The sequence below is a fragment of the Galeopterus variegatus genome, unplaced genomic scaffold, assembly GCF_000696425.1.
Source record: "Galeopterus variegatus unplaced genomic scaffold, G_variegatus-3.0.2 Scaffold172, whole genome shotgun sequence".
Taxonomy (NCBI): Eukaryota; Metazoa; Chordata; class Mammalia; order Dermoptera; family Cynocephalidae; genus Galeopterus; species Galeopterus variegatus.
The window spans coordinates 366,548-385,626 of NW_007726283.1; the positions used below are offsets into that span (position 1 = coordinate 366,548).

At 37.1% G+C, this 19,079-nt stretch overlaps 1 protein-coding gene across 1 annotated transcript in view; it reads right to left on the reverse strand.

Annotated features, from left to right (window-relative positions):
- Positions 1-19,079, reverse strand: part of DNAH7 (dynein, axonemal, heavy chain 7) — a 250,129-nt gene that overhangs the window by 17,348 nt on the left and 213,702 nt on the right. The window contains 3 exon segments of the mRNA XM_008563289.1: positions 3,734-3,871; positions 5,313-5,498; positions 15,867-16,028. Coding sequence (XP_008561511.1) covers positions 3,734-3,871; positions 5,313-5,498; positions 15,867-16,028 — 486 coding nt within the window.

The following is a 19,079-nucleotide window of genomic DNA, read 5'->3' on the forward strand; positions in this document are numbered from 1 at the left end:
AAACCCTCGGGCGGGAGCGCTGCCGCACTTCCCAAGCGGCGCACTATAGCAGTGCGCCACCGGGCCGGCCCCCTGTTTGGAATCTTCTAAGGATTATTTTCCTTTTATTAAACAATTAAAGATGCATGGAATCCATTTTCAAGGAGACATCACAGAGTTTAACTTTTTCAGAGATCCTAGACCCTATCTAGTTTTACAATATTTTAAGTTGAAACATTTTTCTATTCAAAATAGAGTGTGGTAGTTAAGCACAAGCAAAAGAGCTCCACAAAAGCAACATTCTCAACTCTGATAGCTCCCTCTTTTATTTTTTCTAAGATACGTGTATATTGGTTAATACATAATATAAAAGTCTTGTCATCGTTAACTCATTCTCCAAGCTCTGTAGTTCTGGTCTCTTTCCCTCCGAATAGTGATAACCCAGTCTAGAATCACTGAACGATTGCACTTGCCAATCTGTGTTTGAGAATATTGAAAGAGGTGTTTTAATCACATACTGAAAAGATACCTCTTGTGTATTTAAATTTATTTGTTTGGTTCTGAGTCATTTTCTGTTAGAACGAGCTCATGTGTATTCTGTAATGTCGCACACCCCATCACGTTTAAATAAAGTCAAAAGACAAGGTAAAGGTCCTGTTGTCAGACTATTATGTCTTACATGCCTTTAATGTTCCTAAAGATCTACTTATTCGTGTTTGTATATATATTTTTACACCCAAGCAATAACTGATTTTAGTGCTGTTAACATATACGATAGACGTAAAAGTGCTCTCAGTCCTTTTCTGCGTTATTAAAAAGTGTCTTTGTAAAATAGACCAAAGAAAGGAGTTCCATAGACTCTTCTATCAATGATAGCACAACATATTATCTTCCTAACTTTTAGCTTTTTCAGCATCTCTGGCTATCTGTCTTCTACGTCTTCTCCATGTTTAGAATCCACAAAGAGAGTACAGCACAGTGGTTTAGAATGCAGATTCTGGAGCCAAACTAGTGGGAGCCAGACTGCTTGGCTTCGAGTCCAAAGCTAACTTTGAGCAAACTACTTCTGTGCCTCAGTTTTCTAGCTGTAAAATGGGAATAATGGGAATAATAATAGTCCCTCATAGGATCGCCATAAGCATTACATTGTTATACATTAAGCATTTAGAACAGTGCTAGCACACAGTAAGCACTATATAAGTATTAACTATTATCATTTCTACTCTAAGATTCCATAAAAATAGAACTCAGTAGGATAATTTGCTTGTCTGAATATTCATCCTTAATTTATTAAAATTTCATTTAATCATTATGGGAACTCTTGCAATTGGACTAATTTACTTTCAAAAGTAAAAAAAATTGACAACAAATAAATAACTGAGCACATCTTCGAAAGGGGGAACAATACACAAGAAGATCTCTTAATAGACAAGCAAGATGAACATATGTTTTTCATTCAAATGTACTGACTGGTGCCCACAGCATATTAAATTCTGATGTCTTTGAAAGTTACTCTCTTCTATGCCAATCAGGGCTGCATGTCAGCCAAAATTCAGCTGTATTTTTCTCCTACACCTTTTTATTCATTTTGTACTTACTATTGCAAACATATATTTTCACATATTATGTTCTCTGATAAAATATTAGTGTGAAAGAAACTGTTTCTATGTAAACTAGGTTATGTGATCTGGAATATTTTTTATATACGGTCATTTTTAAAAGTTGCTGTTGAATTAGTAAGAAACTGGAAAATAAAATAGGTAAGATTCTATGTAAATAGATTCTGTAGTCAATCTGTTTCTCAAGTATCTCTGAAATTCTTCTACTTTAAAGAAATCTTAAAAGGACACAATAGATGATGTATTTGGGTATGGTTCATGCAAGAAAAGCAAAATGGAACTCCTAGAAGCAGAGTAATACTCAGCAATAGGCCTTGGTTCCAAAACAAAAGGCTGATGGAAAAAACCCACACATTTAAGGTATGCGTGTATTTTTTTTTTTTTTCTTTTCCTTTCAATGCTTCCTTCCCTACTTTAACAGATAAAACTGTGTGAGGACAATATTCAAAGAACTGAAATAACAATAATAAAAAGCCAAAGAATTCGATTAAAAAATGGGCAAAGGAACTGTATAGACATTTTTTCAAAAGAAGACATACAAATGGCCAACAGGTATATGAAAACTTGCTCAACATCACTAACTGTCAGATAAATGCAAATCTAAACCACAATGAGATATCATCTCACCCAAGTCGGAGTGGCTATTATTAGAAACTGCTGGCAAGGATGAGAATTAAAGAGAACTCTCCTACATTGTGGGTAGGAATGTAAATTAGTATAGCCACTGTGGAAAACAGTATGGAATTTTCTCAAACTACAAATGGAACTACCATATAATTCAGGAATCCTGCTACTGGGAGTATACTGAAAGGAATAGAAATCAACAAGTTGAAGGCTCACCCAAACTCCCATGTTTATCACGGCTCTATTCACAATAGCCGAAAGTTGGAACCAACCTAAATGTCCTTCCGTGGACGACTGGATAAAGAAAATGTACAGTGTGTGTGTGTGTGTGTGTGTGTGTGTGTGAGGAATAGAAATCAACAAGTTGAAGGCTCACCTGCACTCCCATGTTTATCACGGCTCTATTCACAATAGCCGAAAGTTGGAACCAACCTAAATGTCCTTCCGTGGACGACTGGATAAAGAAAATGTACACAAAGGAATACTACTCAGTCACAAAACAGAATGGAATTCTGCCATTTGCAGCTACATGGATGAGCTTATACACAATGGAATACTACTCAGTCACAAAACAGAATGGAATTCTGCCATTTGCAGCTACATGGATGAGCTGGGAGAAAATTAAGTGAAATAAGCCAGGCACACAGAAATACCACATGTTCTCATTCATCTGTGGAAGCTAAAAAAAGTTGATCCCATAGAAGTAGAGAGTAGAGTAGTGGTTACTAGAGAGTGGTCGGGGGAATAGGATGGGGGAGGAAGAGAGGGTGGTCAGTGAATACAAAATAGTAGAGGGATAGGAAGAATGGGATCTAGGGTTCTATGGTAATATAAGCAGATTACAGTTAACAACAAAGTACTGTGTATCTTTGAATAGCTAGTCAAAATGACATCAAATGTTCCTAACAAATATAAGTGACAAATGTTTGAGGTGATGAGTATACTAAGCACCCTGATAGGATCATTGCACACAGTATGAATGTACCCAAAGATATTGTACTCCATAAATATATACAATTATCATGGTCAATTAAGAAAAATAAATTAAAAAGAGGAAGTACAAAGTAGAATGGTGGTTACCAGATGCAGGGAAAGGGAGGTGACAGTGGGTGGGGGCCTAGGGTAAAGCTGGTAGACTGGTACAAAGGTGCACAGTTACAGTTAGATAGGAAGAATAAGTTCTGGAGCCCTAGGGTGACAATAACTAATAATATTGTTTTATATATTTCAAGATAGCCAGAAAAGAGGATCTTGAACGTTATAACCACAAAGAAATGATAAACATTTAGGTGATAGATATGCTAACTATTCTGATTATACAATATATGTGTTTATTGAAGCAACAAACTACCGCATAAACACATACAATGAAAAAAATTAAAAATAAGTAAATAAATTTGTAAAAAAAAGATAATAATAATTGTTGAGGGAGCCTCTGCTGTGCTGGCACATGCTGTTTGAGGAGTACCCTTCACAGGCCTCAGAAGCCAGCTCCTGTACAGAGAACTCACCTGGGTAAGAAGAATGTTATCAAACAGCAGTTGAGTTTCTGACTGATCTTTAGTGATATCTGCATTGGCATTCATCCCAAAGATTTCTGGTGCTGGGGTCAGTGGCAGAGTCTTTGTGTATTCGATGTAACTTTTGTGCTGCAAAGATGAATATCAAGAAGTCAGGAGGTTAGAAATCCATTCTCCTGTAGAACTCACAGAAAAGAGGTAATTTTCAATACTCAAATTATTGAGTGGATGAGCCTGTGAGACTGGACCCTGAATGCTTTCATTTTCTTTCAGCGTGGGCCAAAAGTTTTAAAAATATATATGGACATATTTTGAGAGAAAAAGAAAATGCACCATTCATTTGGAATAGGCTTTTAAACGGGGTGAGAGGAATTCTGGTAACTTCATTTAGAAATTTCCTCCAGGGAAATCTGTGTGTCACATTTTGCTGATGACTATTCTTAAATTTGTTACAACAAAAATACTTTTTTTTCTGATTTACTCTGGTTATTTTGTTTACTCATATTGTAAAAAATCCACCCAATTCAGAAAAGTAAAATTATCTAAAATTTTATTATGCCTACATAACCACCATAAATGTTACATATCTTTTTATGCATGGGTGCACACTTTGTATTTTATTTACATGGACTTCTATCAAAATTTAATACCGTTCTTGATACTCATATAATCACATGCAAACATCCATACACATATATGGTAAGTGGGGTTTGGCCATTGACAGTTTTACCATAAGGGGTAATGTTACACACACCTTACTTCATCTTGCTTTTTCCTCACTTGACAATTCATCATTGGAGATCTTGCTTCCCAATCTCCCATGATGACTGGCTCCACCCAATCGGTGGCCTAGGCTCTGGGACTGATACTTCCCTTCATCGATATCAATATCTGCCCTCAGCTAATATTAATCCTAGTAGATGATGGGGTTAGGGTTGGGGGGTTATAGGATGTGTCTCTGTTACATGTGGCCATGTGTTTAACTTTCAATATTTGTCCTTTGACTCCTGGGAATAAAACTGAGAACCAACTTGGTTGTTGTGGCAGTCCTTGGAAATCTATTGTGTGATAACCTGAAAGCAGTGGATAGGACGGAAGAAGAGCAGAAGGAAACCTTGGACGTGTGCTGTGGTGGTTCTGTGACTGTCACCTTCCAGCTGCGTGGCCTTGGGCAAGTCATTCAACCTTAATGAACCTGCTTTCTCATTTGTAAAAGGATAAGATAATAATGCTAATGTTAATTTGATGTTCTAGTGAGATAAGTGCTTGTAACTGATACAAATAATTGTGATGTAAATATTAAACATTATTGTTAATAATGTTCTGGAATCTCTTCCCGGTATATTTTCATTTTAACTGGGGAAACGTCTTTTTTACCCAAAGGACTGGATTTATTTTGATATAATTTCCAGCCACTGAGGAAGCTATTCTTGGGTGAGACACGTTTGTAATAGTTCTCACTTTACAGCAAAAAGGAAACCACTAACTCCATCTGTGCATGGGGTTTGCAATATCATTTCTACCAGAGGAATGCCTGTGCAGCTTTTAATTTTTTGAAAGGCATACTTACATCACCAGAAGGAGGGACATAATAGATGCCACTCGAGTCAAATTTATAGTCTGGATTTTCAACTAGTTCTGTGTTGAAGAACTTGTTTAGAATGCTGCGCAGCGTGCGCCGGTCCCAGTCGTCGGTGACCCTGCCACCGTAATTGCACTCGCCGGTCATGTATCGCAGAGCGTCGTAAGGCAGTTCCTCAAATTAAGAGCTCAAGTCACTCAACCAGTTGAGTTATCAGTAGCACATTATATAGAATCGTGTTTCTTGTTTCATTAAGTTAAACATCTTGCATAAAGTTTGTATTAACAATTTCCCTTTATATACTGCCCTGCTAATTCCAGTTTTTCCCAGGGTCTTTCTCTCCTTTTGTGGTTTTTCATTTCCATTCAATGTTGAGGACAGAAGTCCTCTATTGACTTGTGAACTCGTTTACTATTCAACCAGCATTATTTGAGTACCTACTATGTCCAAGACACAAATGAGCTAGATCATAATGTCATCCTTGCAACACATCCTTGCAAACCTCACAGTGCTAAGTGACATAGTTAACAGATAAACTGTTAATTTCTTTCACCACCTTTTTATATACATATATACTATGACAATTGGAATCACACTGTATACACAATTTTGCATTTGTTTTTTCACCAAATTTCATATTTCTTTTACCATTTCTGAACCATTCTTTGACAATACTATTTTAATAATTGTCTTATTTTGAGCACTTCAGTTGCTCCTAATTTTTTTGCTGTTTTTTTAATGTGTTGAAGTATGTTTCATTAAATATACATTTCTTAAAATTTCTAATGATATTTTTAGTCTAGATTTCCATAAAGGAAATTACTGTGTTTTTCCCCAAGGAAAGGAGCTTATAAAAAGCAACTTATAAATGTTACCAAACTGCTTTTCCAAAAGGCTATACCAACTCTAAGAGACAGTTTTTAAATCTTTGATAATTTGATAGGTCAAAGATAATGAATATTATTTTAATTTGCATTTTCTAGAGTACTGTTAAGGCTCATAATTTTTTCAAATGTTTAATAACATTTGTTGTCCTCTGGAGTAACCTCCTATCCTTTTTTTATATTAAAATTTTAATAGTTTTGTTTATTTGTATAAGCTCTTATAAATTGGTCTTTATCAAATTTGTGGAAATATCTTTGCTAGTCTTCTTTTTGATTTTTTATTATGTTCTCTAGTATACAGAATTTTTAAATGTTTATGAATGCAATGATATTGATTTCTCACATTTCAATTTCTTTTATCCTGAGCGTAAATACTTACATACCTACCAGCAGTACAGAGAATTCCATTTCTCACTGCTGTCGACAAAACCGAGTACTGTATAATCATTTAGGGGGAAAAAATTGACAAACAGTAAGATTGTTTTCAACTTTCAATTATGTTTTTGTTATGGACATTTTAAAAATGTCTATTCATGACTTGTATTTCTTATTTTATAATTATTGACTTCATTTATGTGTTTTTCTAATTTGAATTATTTTTTTCTTATAAAAAGCTTTTTAAAAAGATATTGAATCAATCTGTCAATAAATTTTGGTTATTTTTTCCATTTTTATGTGTCTTTTATTTGTATGATGTTTAATAGTTTATGGTATTTTAATATAGCAACATTTAAAAATATTTTATACTAAAATATAGCATTCCTTTACATGAGGATTTATTTTTACCATTTTTGTGCTTTGCATTCTCTTACAGTTATTTGTTAAAATTTGCAGTGTACATATCCTACATTCCAGTGATCCCACTTTGAGGAATCTCTTCAATAAAAATATTAGCACTAGGGAAGAGTAGGTAGTAATGAGTAGAGAGGGGAAATTTATAGAATTAAAGGTTAGAAATTATGAGACTTGTTATTTGGTAGAACTGGAACTTAAGGCAATGAGTTTAGGAGAAATTGGTTGCCTTGGGGGTGAAGTTGGGGTGAGGGTGAGGAGTTAGGGTTGGGCCTCACACACACACAATTACCAATATAAGAACAACAAAGCAATTGCCCATTTGCCAAATACGTAATGTATATCCACCCGTATTTTCTTCTTTTATATTTAAATATTCCTATTTAGCTTTTTATTAATTCATCAGGAATTATATAGTATGAAGAATCTAACCTTAGCAAATAACCAATTATTCTATCACCATTTATTGAACACTTTTCCCATTTCTCATTCATTTTAAATGCAGCAATTATTATGTTACATTTCTACAAATAGTAGTTTTGCCATTTTTGTTTTTGAGAACTTGAAGATCGTTCTACTTATCATTGATTCATTAAACACTTACAAAGCTACCTACTCCATGCATTGGTTTAGGTACTGAGGATACAAGAGTAAATAAATCAAAGTCACCATATAGCTTAGTGGCTCCTGATTTGGCAAAATGTGCTCCACCTCTCAGCAAAAGTTTGTAGTTCCCAGTAATGTATATGTATCACCAGCTCTGTCAAGACTGCCAGAGCATATTGAGGTCTGGGTACCCATGTTTCTGGTCACTATGCTATAGTATTTTAGGGACAGGATCTCAGAGATTATGGGCAAGTAGACCATGGAAGATCAAAATAATCTGCAATCACCTCCTGTTTTTATAGGTATTCTCCCATAATGATGAGGGTCCTGAACACAAGGCTGGACGAAGTAACTATCAGCCGAAGTGGCATGTGGAAATGTACCAATGGGCGGCAAAATTCATTCCTGAGTCTGAGTTGAGTATTCAAGTCCTGAACACAAGGCTGGACGAAGTAACTATCAGCCAAAGAGGCATGTGGAAATGTACCAATGGGCGGCAAAATTCATTCCTGAGTCTGAGTTGAGTATTCAAAAAAGAGTCCCAAACGTAGACAAGGATTGAGTACAGAAAAGGGCACCCAAGAGTAGGAGGAAAATATATGTGAAAGCTCAGAGATGTGAAAAAACACATCACAATGGAGACAAGCAAGCTGACTGTAGTTGCTCAGTATAAGGCACGGGATAGAGGGTGGAGGTGGGGAGTGTGGAAGGTAAGATATGGCTGGGGAGGGATAAGGAATCACTGAGCATCAGTGACTCCCACATTTCTAGTTTGAGGGCCGAGTGGTTGGTGGTTCTATTACTTTGAAGCAGGCAGAGAATGAAAAATGGAGAACAGCAGCATTTAGTAATTCTTCATAGAAATAGGATTCCATAAGATAATCATTTCTTATTCTGTTTGCTTCCCAAGTTTTTCTGTACTCCTTGGCCTATAATTTTTTACAAATCACATCATGTTACATCAGCTTATAGATGCCCAGCACCTGACCAGAAATATGTGCTTGATGATGTATTTCAGCCAAAACATTTTTGTGAAATCTTGTTCAAGTTTCTATTAATGTTCGATTCCTCTTGAATGCCCAAGGTTTGCCTACAGATTTCACCTTCCCAGGGGCTTGCTTTTCTTCTTTATATATTCTTGACTGTGGTGGAGGGAACCTACAAAGTTCATATTTCCAAGGCATAGAGCGAAGACTCCTAAAATCCCTCATTTTTTTTTTCCAGTTTGACTTTTATTCACAGAAAATTAGAATTAGAACATAGATTTTGTTTCATTGCCATGGCTGACCCACTGTACCAACTTAGGAGCTAGGAGAGCACATTCTGGTACAAGTTAGGAGGCCCTGGGATTTTATTTTATTTTTCAACCATAAACCCATTCTCATTCCCAAGTGGAGATTAGTGCATCTATCCCTCTTTCATTTGATTTCCTCGTTCTATTCATTCCCTTGATGGCAATGACTGTTTTAGTCTAGGTTTTGCATGCGTGTGTGTGTGTGTGAGAGAGAGAGAGTGAGAGAGAGAGAGACAGAGAGACAGAGAGAGACAGAGAGAGAGAAAGAGGGACAGTTAATTCTGATTGCTTTCTTTGTTAGGACATTGGATCATTTTTGTTTTAAGAAAAAAATGTTGATTGTTGATGAAGGATTGCGTTAGACTTAATGATATCAAAGGGAGCTGTGAATTGACATTTCTCAGTGAATCCCTCTGTAACTCTTAAGGAATTATATGTGACTCACAAGTAGCAGTTTGTCAAGTAGCAGAAGAAATGGGAAGCACTGCAGAATTGTTGTTTAATAGAAGAAACCAGTTCAGTCAGTTATATATGACATTAAAAGATTCTTGATGAAAGTGCAATATAAATTAGTCATGTATAAATGTATAAATGACATGTATAAATTAGTCATTTTTCCCAAATACAGTATTATTTCTGCAAAGTTCTGTAGGCTAGATGGGGTACAGCATTTAAAGACATATAATACTCTTTTGAAGTTACTGTTGCAAATCCAATGGGCACTTAGTTTACTCTGTAGCATTTGATGAATGGGCTATTCTTGATATTCCCTACTTACTCAACTTGTTCTCTTCTGCTTTTTTCCTGCCTGCTCAGCCTGTAATTTTCACATCTTCCATCCTTTCTCCCACCATTGATATTTGGTGCTCACCAACACTCAGTCATTTGTTTTTTTCTTATGCCACGAGGCTTCCCTGTAAAATCTCCTATGTTTGGAGCTTCTTCTAACACTTGACTAATTCACAAATCTCTATTTTGTGTTTTCTCTCTTCCCTGGAGTTTTATATCTATATGCCGAGAGCCAACTAGGCATTTTTACCTAGATATCTTCTCACTCACCTGCTATACACTATTACTTCCTGGCAGTTCCCTGTCTGGATTAGTGAATGGTAACACAGCCAACTCACACTAGAAAACAAACATAAGCCAGGACTTCTCCCCCTCTCTTTACCATTTAATATGTGTCATTTTCGATCCTTTCCTCTGCATATCTATGGTAACTCTACCATGCTCCCTATTCTAGCTCAAATGCTTCAGTTTAAACTCTTTTTATCTCCTGCCTGGGATATCACAATGGTCTTCTGTATTACCTTCCTATGACTGCCATTAGGTGACTTAAAATAATAGAAATTTATTATCTAATAGTCTGGAGGCTAAAAGACTGAAATCAAGGTATTGGCAGGGCTACTCTTCCTCCACAGCCTCCATGAGGATCCTTCCTGCCTCTTTTTTCTGGCAGCTCCTCCATGTATCTTTCCTTTCTCTGTGTGTCCAAAAGTCCTTCTTCCTATGATTACACCAGTCATACTGGATTAAGGCCCCACCCTACTCCTACATGACCTCATTTTAACTTAAGTAGTTATATACGCAATGACCCCATTCCAAAATAAGGTCACATTCTGAGGTACCATGATTAGAACTTCAACATGTCTTTTGGGGGACACAATTCAATTCATAATATTTTCTAAAACTGGCCTGGCACCGAAAACCCTCTAATCTACTCTCTACTCTGTTGCCAGGGTGGTCTTTCTAAAATGCAAATATTCTACTAAAAGCACATCAATATAGAATAACTACCAAACTAGTTAGCACGGCATAGAAGGATGTTCCAAATCAGTTATATTGAACCAAATCTTTTCACTGATTTGCACTTTTAAAAAAATTTTTTAATTAAAAAAAATTTTTTTTATTGAATCATAATTGATTATACATATTTTTGAGATTCAATGTTGACATATGTTGATCAAATCAATATTGCTAGTATATACATATTGTTACAAATTGTACTTATTCTTTATGCCCCTTGTCCAATCTCTCCCTATCCCCCTTTCCCTCCCCCCTCACACCACTGATGACCCTAGATTTCTTCTCTCCCTCTGAAAGAGTAACAATTACTCTGTTGACTTGTTGCCTAGATGATCTGTCCAATGCTGAGAGGTGTGTTCAGGTCCCCCAATATTATCATAAAGCAGATGCTTCTTCTGTCACTCTGGAATGGGCTTCGTGGAGAGAGACATCCTCTTCTTTTCTTTGGTCTCTGCTGGTGACTCTCCTTATGTCAAAGCACTACAGTGGCTGGCGGACCATCTGCATGGTGGTTGTGATGTCTAGCCACTTCTGCAGCAACCGTGGTTACTGTGGTGGCTGTGTGGGCCACCCACATGGAGGTGATGTTTTGGGCATGCTCCTTAATGCTGGCAGTGTGCCTGGATGTGGGCGGGTGGTCCGGTCCCTGGCTTCATGCTTCAGGTCCCCTGGCAGGTCCCTAGGCGCTGTGGTGTGCATGGATCAGAACTAATTTTTTGTCCTTTGCTTACTTCTAAAATGGGGGAACTTCCTGTAGGAACCAGTACTTGAGCTGTGTGGTTGAGCTAAATTGCTGCTTTGCTGCTGTTTCCCTAGGGAAGGCTTTTTGTGCAGCTCAGGGTTTAATGGTTGACCTTATAGGTACTTCCAGCTCTCCAGAGACTGGATGCACCTGGGTTGTGTAGAAACTCTGATCTGGGCCTGAGTTTTTTCATCAAACTGCTCCCCATGCAATTCTGCAATCCCGACCAGTCTTTTCTGAGTGGTTCTGCATTGAATGGGGGGCAGATCGGCTGTCCTTGCTGTGTCGCAGTGTTCTCCCAGTGGGCCTGTCTCCCCCACCGCCCATGCTACAAACACTTCCCATGGGACAGGCCCTGCACAGTCCCTTGCGATGACTCACTGGCCTCTGAATGGCTCCCCTTTTTCAGCTGCTCTGACTCCTCACTCCTGCGTGGGTCCACAGGAACCCTATTAGTGGTCTTGCTGTCCTGGGGACCACCAAGGCCCTCCTCTCCCCTGCTGCCTCCAAGCAACTCCATCCAAAGGGCACAGCTGCATTTCAATACACTCCAAGCAGTTTTTTCTTTCTCTCATCGTGGTTTCCCCGCCTTCATGAACTCTGTGGGTCTCTCCTCCTCTTCCCCTGAGCTCCGGTGACCCCAGCTTGGCTGTTGTTACATTTTTATGCTGCAGACGGTCTACTCTGCCATCTTGACTGGAACTCCTGATTTGCACTTTTTAAAAGAGAGGTTATTTTTATAGAACAGTTTTAGGTTCACACCAAAATAGGGCAGAAAATACAGAGATTTCCCATATATCCCCTGCCCCCAGACATGCATAGCCTCCTCTGTTATCAGCATCCCCTACCAGAGTGATACATTTAGTACAACTGATAAAACTACATTGACACATCATTATTATTCAAAGCCTGTAGTTAGCATTAGGATCCACTCTTAGTGTTGTACATTCTATAAACTTGGACAGATTTATAATGATGTGCATCCACCATTCTAATACCACACAGAATATTTTCACTGCCCTAAAAATCCTCTTTGCTCCATTTATTTCTTCCTCCTTCCCACCTAAGCCCTGGCAACCAATGATATTTTTAGTGTCTCCATAATTTTGTCTTTTCTAGACTTCATATTGTTGGAATCACACAATATGTAGGCTTTTCAGACTGGTTTCTCTCGTTTAGCAATAAACATTTATGTTGTCTCCATGTCTTTTCATGATTTGATAGCTCATTTCTTTTTAGCACTGAATAATGTTCCATTGTCTGGATGTAATACGGTTTCTCTACTCACATATAGAAGGACATCCTGGTTGTTTTGGTAATTAGGAATAAAGCATCTATAAATATTCATGTGCAGGTTTTTGTGTGGACATAAGTTTTCAACTACTTTGAGTAAATATCAAGGAGCACAACTGCTGGATCATATGGTAAGAATATGTTTACTTCTGTAAGAAACCACCAAATTGTCTTCCAAAGTGACCGCACTAGTGTGCACTCCCACCAGCCATGAATGAGAGTTCCTGTTGTTCCACATCCTCACCAGCATTTGGTGTTGTCAGTGTTATGGATTTGGGCTATTCTAATAGGTGTGTAGTGGTATCTCATTGTCCTAATCTGAATTTCCCTGATAGCATATGATGTGCAGCATCTTTTCATATGCTTATTTGCCATCCATATGTCTCTTTTGGTGAGGTATCTGTTAAGGTCCTTGACCCATTTTTTAATTGAGTAGTTTGTTTGCTCATTGCTGAGTTTTAAGAGTTATTTGTATATTTTGGATAACAGACCTTTATCAGATGTGTCTTTTGCAAAATTTCCTACCAGTCTATGGCCTGTCTTTTCATTCTTTTTACAGTGTCTTTCAGACAGCAGGAATTTTTAATCTTAATAAAGTTGAACTTTTCAATTCTTCCTTTGGTGTCGTATCACACAACCAATATCATGTAGATTTTCTTCTATGTTATCAACTGAAAGTTTTATAGATTTGTGTTTTACGTTTAGGTTTGTGACCAATGTTGAGTTACTTTTTGTGAAGGGTGTAAGGTCTGTGTCTAGATTCATTTTTGGTCCTTGTATGTACAGTTGTTCCAGCACCATTTGTTGAAAAGACTATTTTTTCTCCATTGTGTTGCCTTTGCTCCTTTGTCAAATATCAGTGACTATATTTATGTGGGTCTATTTCTGAACTCTATATTCTGTTCCACTGATCTGCGCGTTTTTTCACCAATCACACTGTCCTGATTACTGAAGCTTCATAGTAAGTCTTGAAGTTGGGTAGTGTCAGTCCTCCAACTTCGTTGCTCTTCTTCAGTGTCGTATTGACTATTCTAGGTCTTTTGCCTCTTATAAACTTTAGAATCAGTTTCTTGATATCTAGAAAACAACTTGATTGGGATCACATTGAATCTATAGATCAAGTTGGGAAGAACTGATCTTGACAATATTGAGTCTTCTTATTTATAAACATGGAATATCTCTTCATTTATTTAATTCACTGATTTCTTTCATCAGTTTTGTAGTTTTCCTCATATAGCTCTTATACATATTTTTTTAGATTTACATCTAAGTATTTTGTTTTGGAGGATGCTAATATAAATGGTATTGTGTTTTTTACATAAAATTCCACTTGTTCATTGCTGGTATATAGAAAAGAAATTGACTTTTTTATATAAACCTTGTATACTGCAACCTTGGTATGATCACTTATTAGTTCTGGGAATTTTTTTTGTTATTTTGGATTTTACTAATAGACATGTTATTTGTGAATAAAAATTTTATTTCTTCCTTCCCAATCAAATTACCTTTATTTCATTTTCTTGTCTTATTGCATTAGCTAGGACTCCTAGTACAATGGTGAAAAGGAGTGGTGAGGGAGACATTGCCTTGTTCCTGATTTTAGTGGGAAAGTTTCTAGTCTCTCACCAATTAAGTATAATGTTAGCTGTACTCTTTTTTGTAGATATTCTTTATCAAGTTGAGGAGTTTCTATCTATTCCTAGCTTACCAAGAGTTTTATTTTATCATGAATGGGTGTTGAATTTTGTCAAATACTTTTTCTGCATCTATTGATGTGATTATGTGATTTTTCTTCTTTAGCCCATTGATGTGAAGGATTATATCAACTGATTTTCAAGTGTTTAACCAGCCTTGCATACCTGCATACTTTTAATTGAGGTATCCAGAAGAAAGTACTAAATGGAAAAGCTCCTCATATTTTTATTTTATTATTATTATTTTTGTATTAAAACATGTAATTATTTTAGCTCAAATACTTCCTCAGGCACTGTATCACTTGCTTTTTTGCTTCCATTATTAGCACCTTTTTTTAAAAAAATAAATGTTACTATAAGAAAGAAACCCATCACATCTATGATTCTTTTGAATGTTTTGCCAAATTAAGATGCTGCAAAGTTGAAGGTTTTCTCAATTCTTTCCATTTTAGTACAGAATAAGAATCTGCCCAATATAACACAAAAGCTCAGATAAAAGATTCTTTACATCAGTTTAGATGTGCCATTTGAACTCTCAATATTTGCTCAGTTCCTCCTCTGCTTTTTTAGAGATAGAATTCAATGCCTTCCTTTCTGCATGCCTTTTGTTCAATGATCATAATTTACTAAAAGTTTCAAAAACCAAAGTTTTTTGATACTCCATTGATTGAATAATTTAGTTAAATATGTCTACTTAAATTTGAACAAAATTCTACCAAAATTTAGAGGATTCACTTTCAAAAAAAGCTTTATATCCTTATAGATCATTTGGGTTGATTTACCAAATAATTTTTCAAAGGTGCAAGCATGTTTAAAATCCAGTTGGTAACCAAATGGTAAAGAAAGAAAGGGTGCTGTCACAGTGTTTGTGTATGTGTGTGTGTGAGTGTGTGCATCAGAACTGCAGAGGATAAAATGTGGTTGATGTAACATTAGGCTAGTCGGCTTCTTTCCAGAATCTATACCTCAGGTTAATATTAATTGCATAAATACTTTGTTTTCCTGACAAATGATCTAAACTTTGGAATAATAGTATAATGACATTTCTGTAAAAATAGTCATGCTTCAGAAAAAAAGAAAATTGGTCTGTTTGGTTTTTTCCATTTTGGAACCTGGTTGATTATGGTCTTGTAAGTTCCATTTCAAAATAAGTACAATACAATCACTTTTCAGATCTCCATAGGTGTTTATGTGTCAAAATAAATAATAAAATATAGGTTCCTACTAGACAAACTCACATCCTAACTACCTACTGTAGCAGTTGTAATATCCTGCTATAATAAAGGACTACTTAATAAGCTGTTGTGGGAACTACCCTGATATTTGTTTTATAAGAGCAGAAATTAATCAGAAGTCCCTGCTTACTGTACAAACACTTACAACATGATAAAGAGCAAAATAGGTAATGTCCTTGCTGTGATTTTATGATACCTCATACTGGTTCAGGAACATGTGGAGTTGTTGTACACTGATTCTTAGATCAGTCTCATTGAACTCATAAGGAATATTCCACCCCAGCGGTCCAAATTTCCTTCTCTCTTGTACCAATGCATGAAAAAAACAGAGGCCATACAGCAGTTTCTTGAATTCTGCCTGTAGTGAGAAGAAATGGTGCAACATCATTATTTTCCCACTAACATTGCATTATATTAACTACATTTTAAAATGAAATTAAATTCCTTGCACTTATAAATAGCATAGGAATATATTCATCCCAAAGTATGAAAAGAATGAAAACAGAATTAAGTGTGTTTTTATACGCTCTTTTAGCAAAATTATGCCCAATTGTATACATGTTCAGTTAGCACGTGTAGCTATGTATACATCAGGTTTTTAGGAAGCATAGTAAATTCATCTAATTTAATGTTACCTTACAGGATTTTGGAGCTTCCAACTGAAGTATCACAAGGCAAGAAATATAAATTCCAATGTGCGGTCCCAGACAACCATGGAGTAATTTCTTTCTTTCTTTTTTTTTTTTTCCTTTGGTCGTTTGTTTTTGTGGCTGCCAGTATGCGGATCCGAAAGCTGTGCTCTACCTACCTGAGCTAACCAACCAGCACTACTATGGAGTAATTTCAAAGGAGGTAATTCTAACCAGTTAGCTCAAAAACCCACAAGGAGAATATAAAATGGTCAAATAGAGCTTGAGAAAGAATTTATGATGGATTTTCTTGGAGAGAGCAGCTGCTGTGCTGGGAGTCCCCTTCCCTCACCCTCAAGGAAAAAGGATATGTGGGCTGACATTCTAAGTCCAAGTTAGTGAGAAGGAATGAATGGGGCCACTCAGAGAGTTGATGCAGCCAGGTCAGGGTAGAAATGTGCAAAATTCATGCCTGAAGAAGAAGAGCAGTTCATGGCTGCAAGTAGAGGACCCTGAAAGGGAAATCACCCCCACTCCCCACCCCTGCTACCGACGTTGGGCCAACCCACTGGGAATCCCAAGGAGCAGATGGGGAGCTTGGGCTAGGAACAGCAGCCAGGGGTCATATTTAATTGTCCTGGTCAAGATGACTTGTGTGACAGGGTGAGTAAACCCCAACAGTAAGAGCCTGTATGAAGGAAATGCTGGAGAAGGAATGCTGAGGGCAATTAGGAGCAGCCATCTGAAGGAGAGGCATTGCCAAAGGTGATGGGGTCATAGCCCAGGAGTCCAGCAGACGTGCCTACAGAGAACCCATGAAAGAACTCACTAGAGAAAACATCAAGAGAGTCGGCTTTAAATCCCTGCCAAGTCCAGAGAGCGCCAAGCAATACTGGCCCACAACAGGAATTTCTGCACCTCCCTGCCTCATCCCGCACACACCCAGAACTGAGCTGTCCGTATCAGCAGGTATCAAGTGCAGGAAGAGTTAGTTACAAAAAGAAAGATGCCAACTCCATCCTCTTCCTTGACGGCGGGGATAAAGCCCACTGACTACAGGCCCTAGGTGAGATATTGGGGAGTTGAAGCCTAAATTTTGAATAAATAAAAGTTAATGATTAATATGTTGGATCAAGACTTGCCTTGCAATCTAAAATGACCATAGGACATTTTATTACTTCCGATAATCAGAAAAGTCATGGAAATGCCCCAAGTTTTATCCAAAAGCCAGGGGAATGTTTCCCTCATGAATAGATTTGAAAGGGAAAGTGAGAGACAAAAGAAAAATAGCATAAATCTAACCACAGAGGCAGGAAAAAGTTAAACATGTTGGGCTAATTCTGGAACAATTTTAGATGTATTAGAGAATTGAGCAAATCAGCAAATGTGTTAATGTTGTTGGAAGACAAGTTTCTCACCGTAGAAGAAGGAATATACAAACATGGAATGAGGAAAAGCAAGAATCCTTGGAAGATGGACTGAAATTGGAGGTATTGGTATGAACTCATCACTTCTAAATTATGTGAGTATATATGTGCACAGGTACTTGTTTGTATGTATGTGTAAGTGTATATTTGTATACTTGTGTGTGTGTGTGTGTGTGTGTGTGACACGTACATATTTCTGAGTTCTGTCCACTGAACGGGTCAAGAACCAAAGACAGCACAGTAGCAATGAGTTCATCTAACACCCAGATTGTGGTCTCTAATACTATTCTCCATTAAAAGGAAACAGGGCACTTCAGAAAAATGGCTGTTTCAGGACAGGGGCAGGATAAATACAACATGGGCCTGGAGTAAGAGGTGCCAATACCACTATTACTAGAATTTTTTTTAAAAAGATGAGATCTGTAACAAGTATAGAGGAACCAGTTTAAAGGAGTTCCAATTTTCTACATCTGGAACAATTTGAGCACCAAAAGACTTAAGTATAGTAATGAATTGTAAACCATTGGGGAAACAACCCAGGAATCCATAAGTCTGTACCGATAGTAGATAAACAAATGGGGGGAAAGAGGGAGCTGTTGCTTACAGAAGAGTACCAAGTGTCAAATATGGAGGCAGAGCTGGAGCTGGGAAATAATCATTTTGTAATCATCCTAGGAATAACTGGATCAGGAAAGAACCATCAATGGATACTAAATCTGGACGGAGGGAAGGGGGAGTGGATTTTGATGAGGAACAAGATATCTACATGGTCCTAAAATACCTCCCCATAGACTGAAAAGCAGTAATAACCTGGTCCAGGTGATCAAAATTAATATCATTAATGAGGGACAGATGGGTATCATCTGCCTCCAGATGTGACACTCTGAGGACACAATATCACTTGTGTGGTATTTTGTCTAAAAACGAATTACCTGGATCTAATCATAGAAGATATCAAACAAATCCAAAATGAGAAATATTCTATTAAAAAAACAGGGCAAGATGAGTTCTTCAGAGATGTCAATGTCATAAAAGACAAAAAAAGGCTGGAAAAACGTTCCAGATTAAAAGAGGCAAAAGACATGGCAACTAAATGCAATAGCAAACATTAGACCAATGCTGTCATGGACAGGGGAAATTCTCTAAGGACAAATTGTAACGCAAGCCATAGATTAGACATAATAGTGTATTCTTGTTAAAAGTAATAACTGTACTGGAATAAGATAATATCCCTATATCTAGGAAATATACACCAAAGTATTATAGGATAAAAGATCATGATATATCTAACTTGCCTGCAACTGCTGTCTCTGTGTGTGTGTGTGTGTGTGTGTGTGTGTGTGTGTGTGTGTG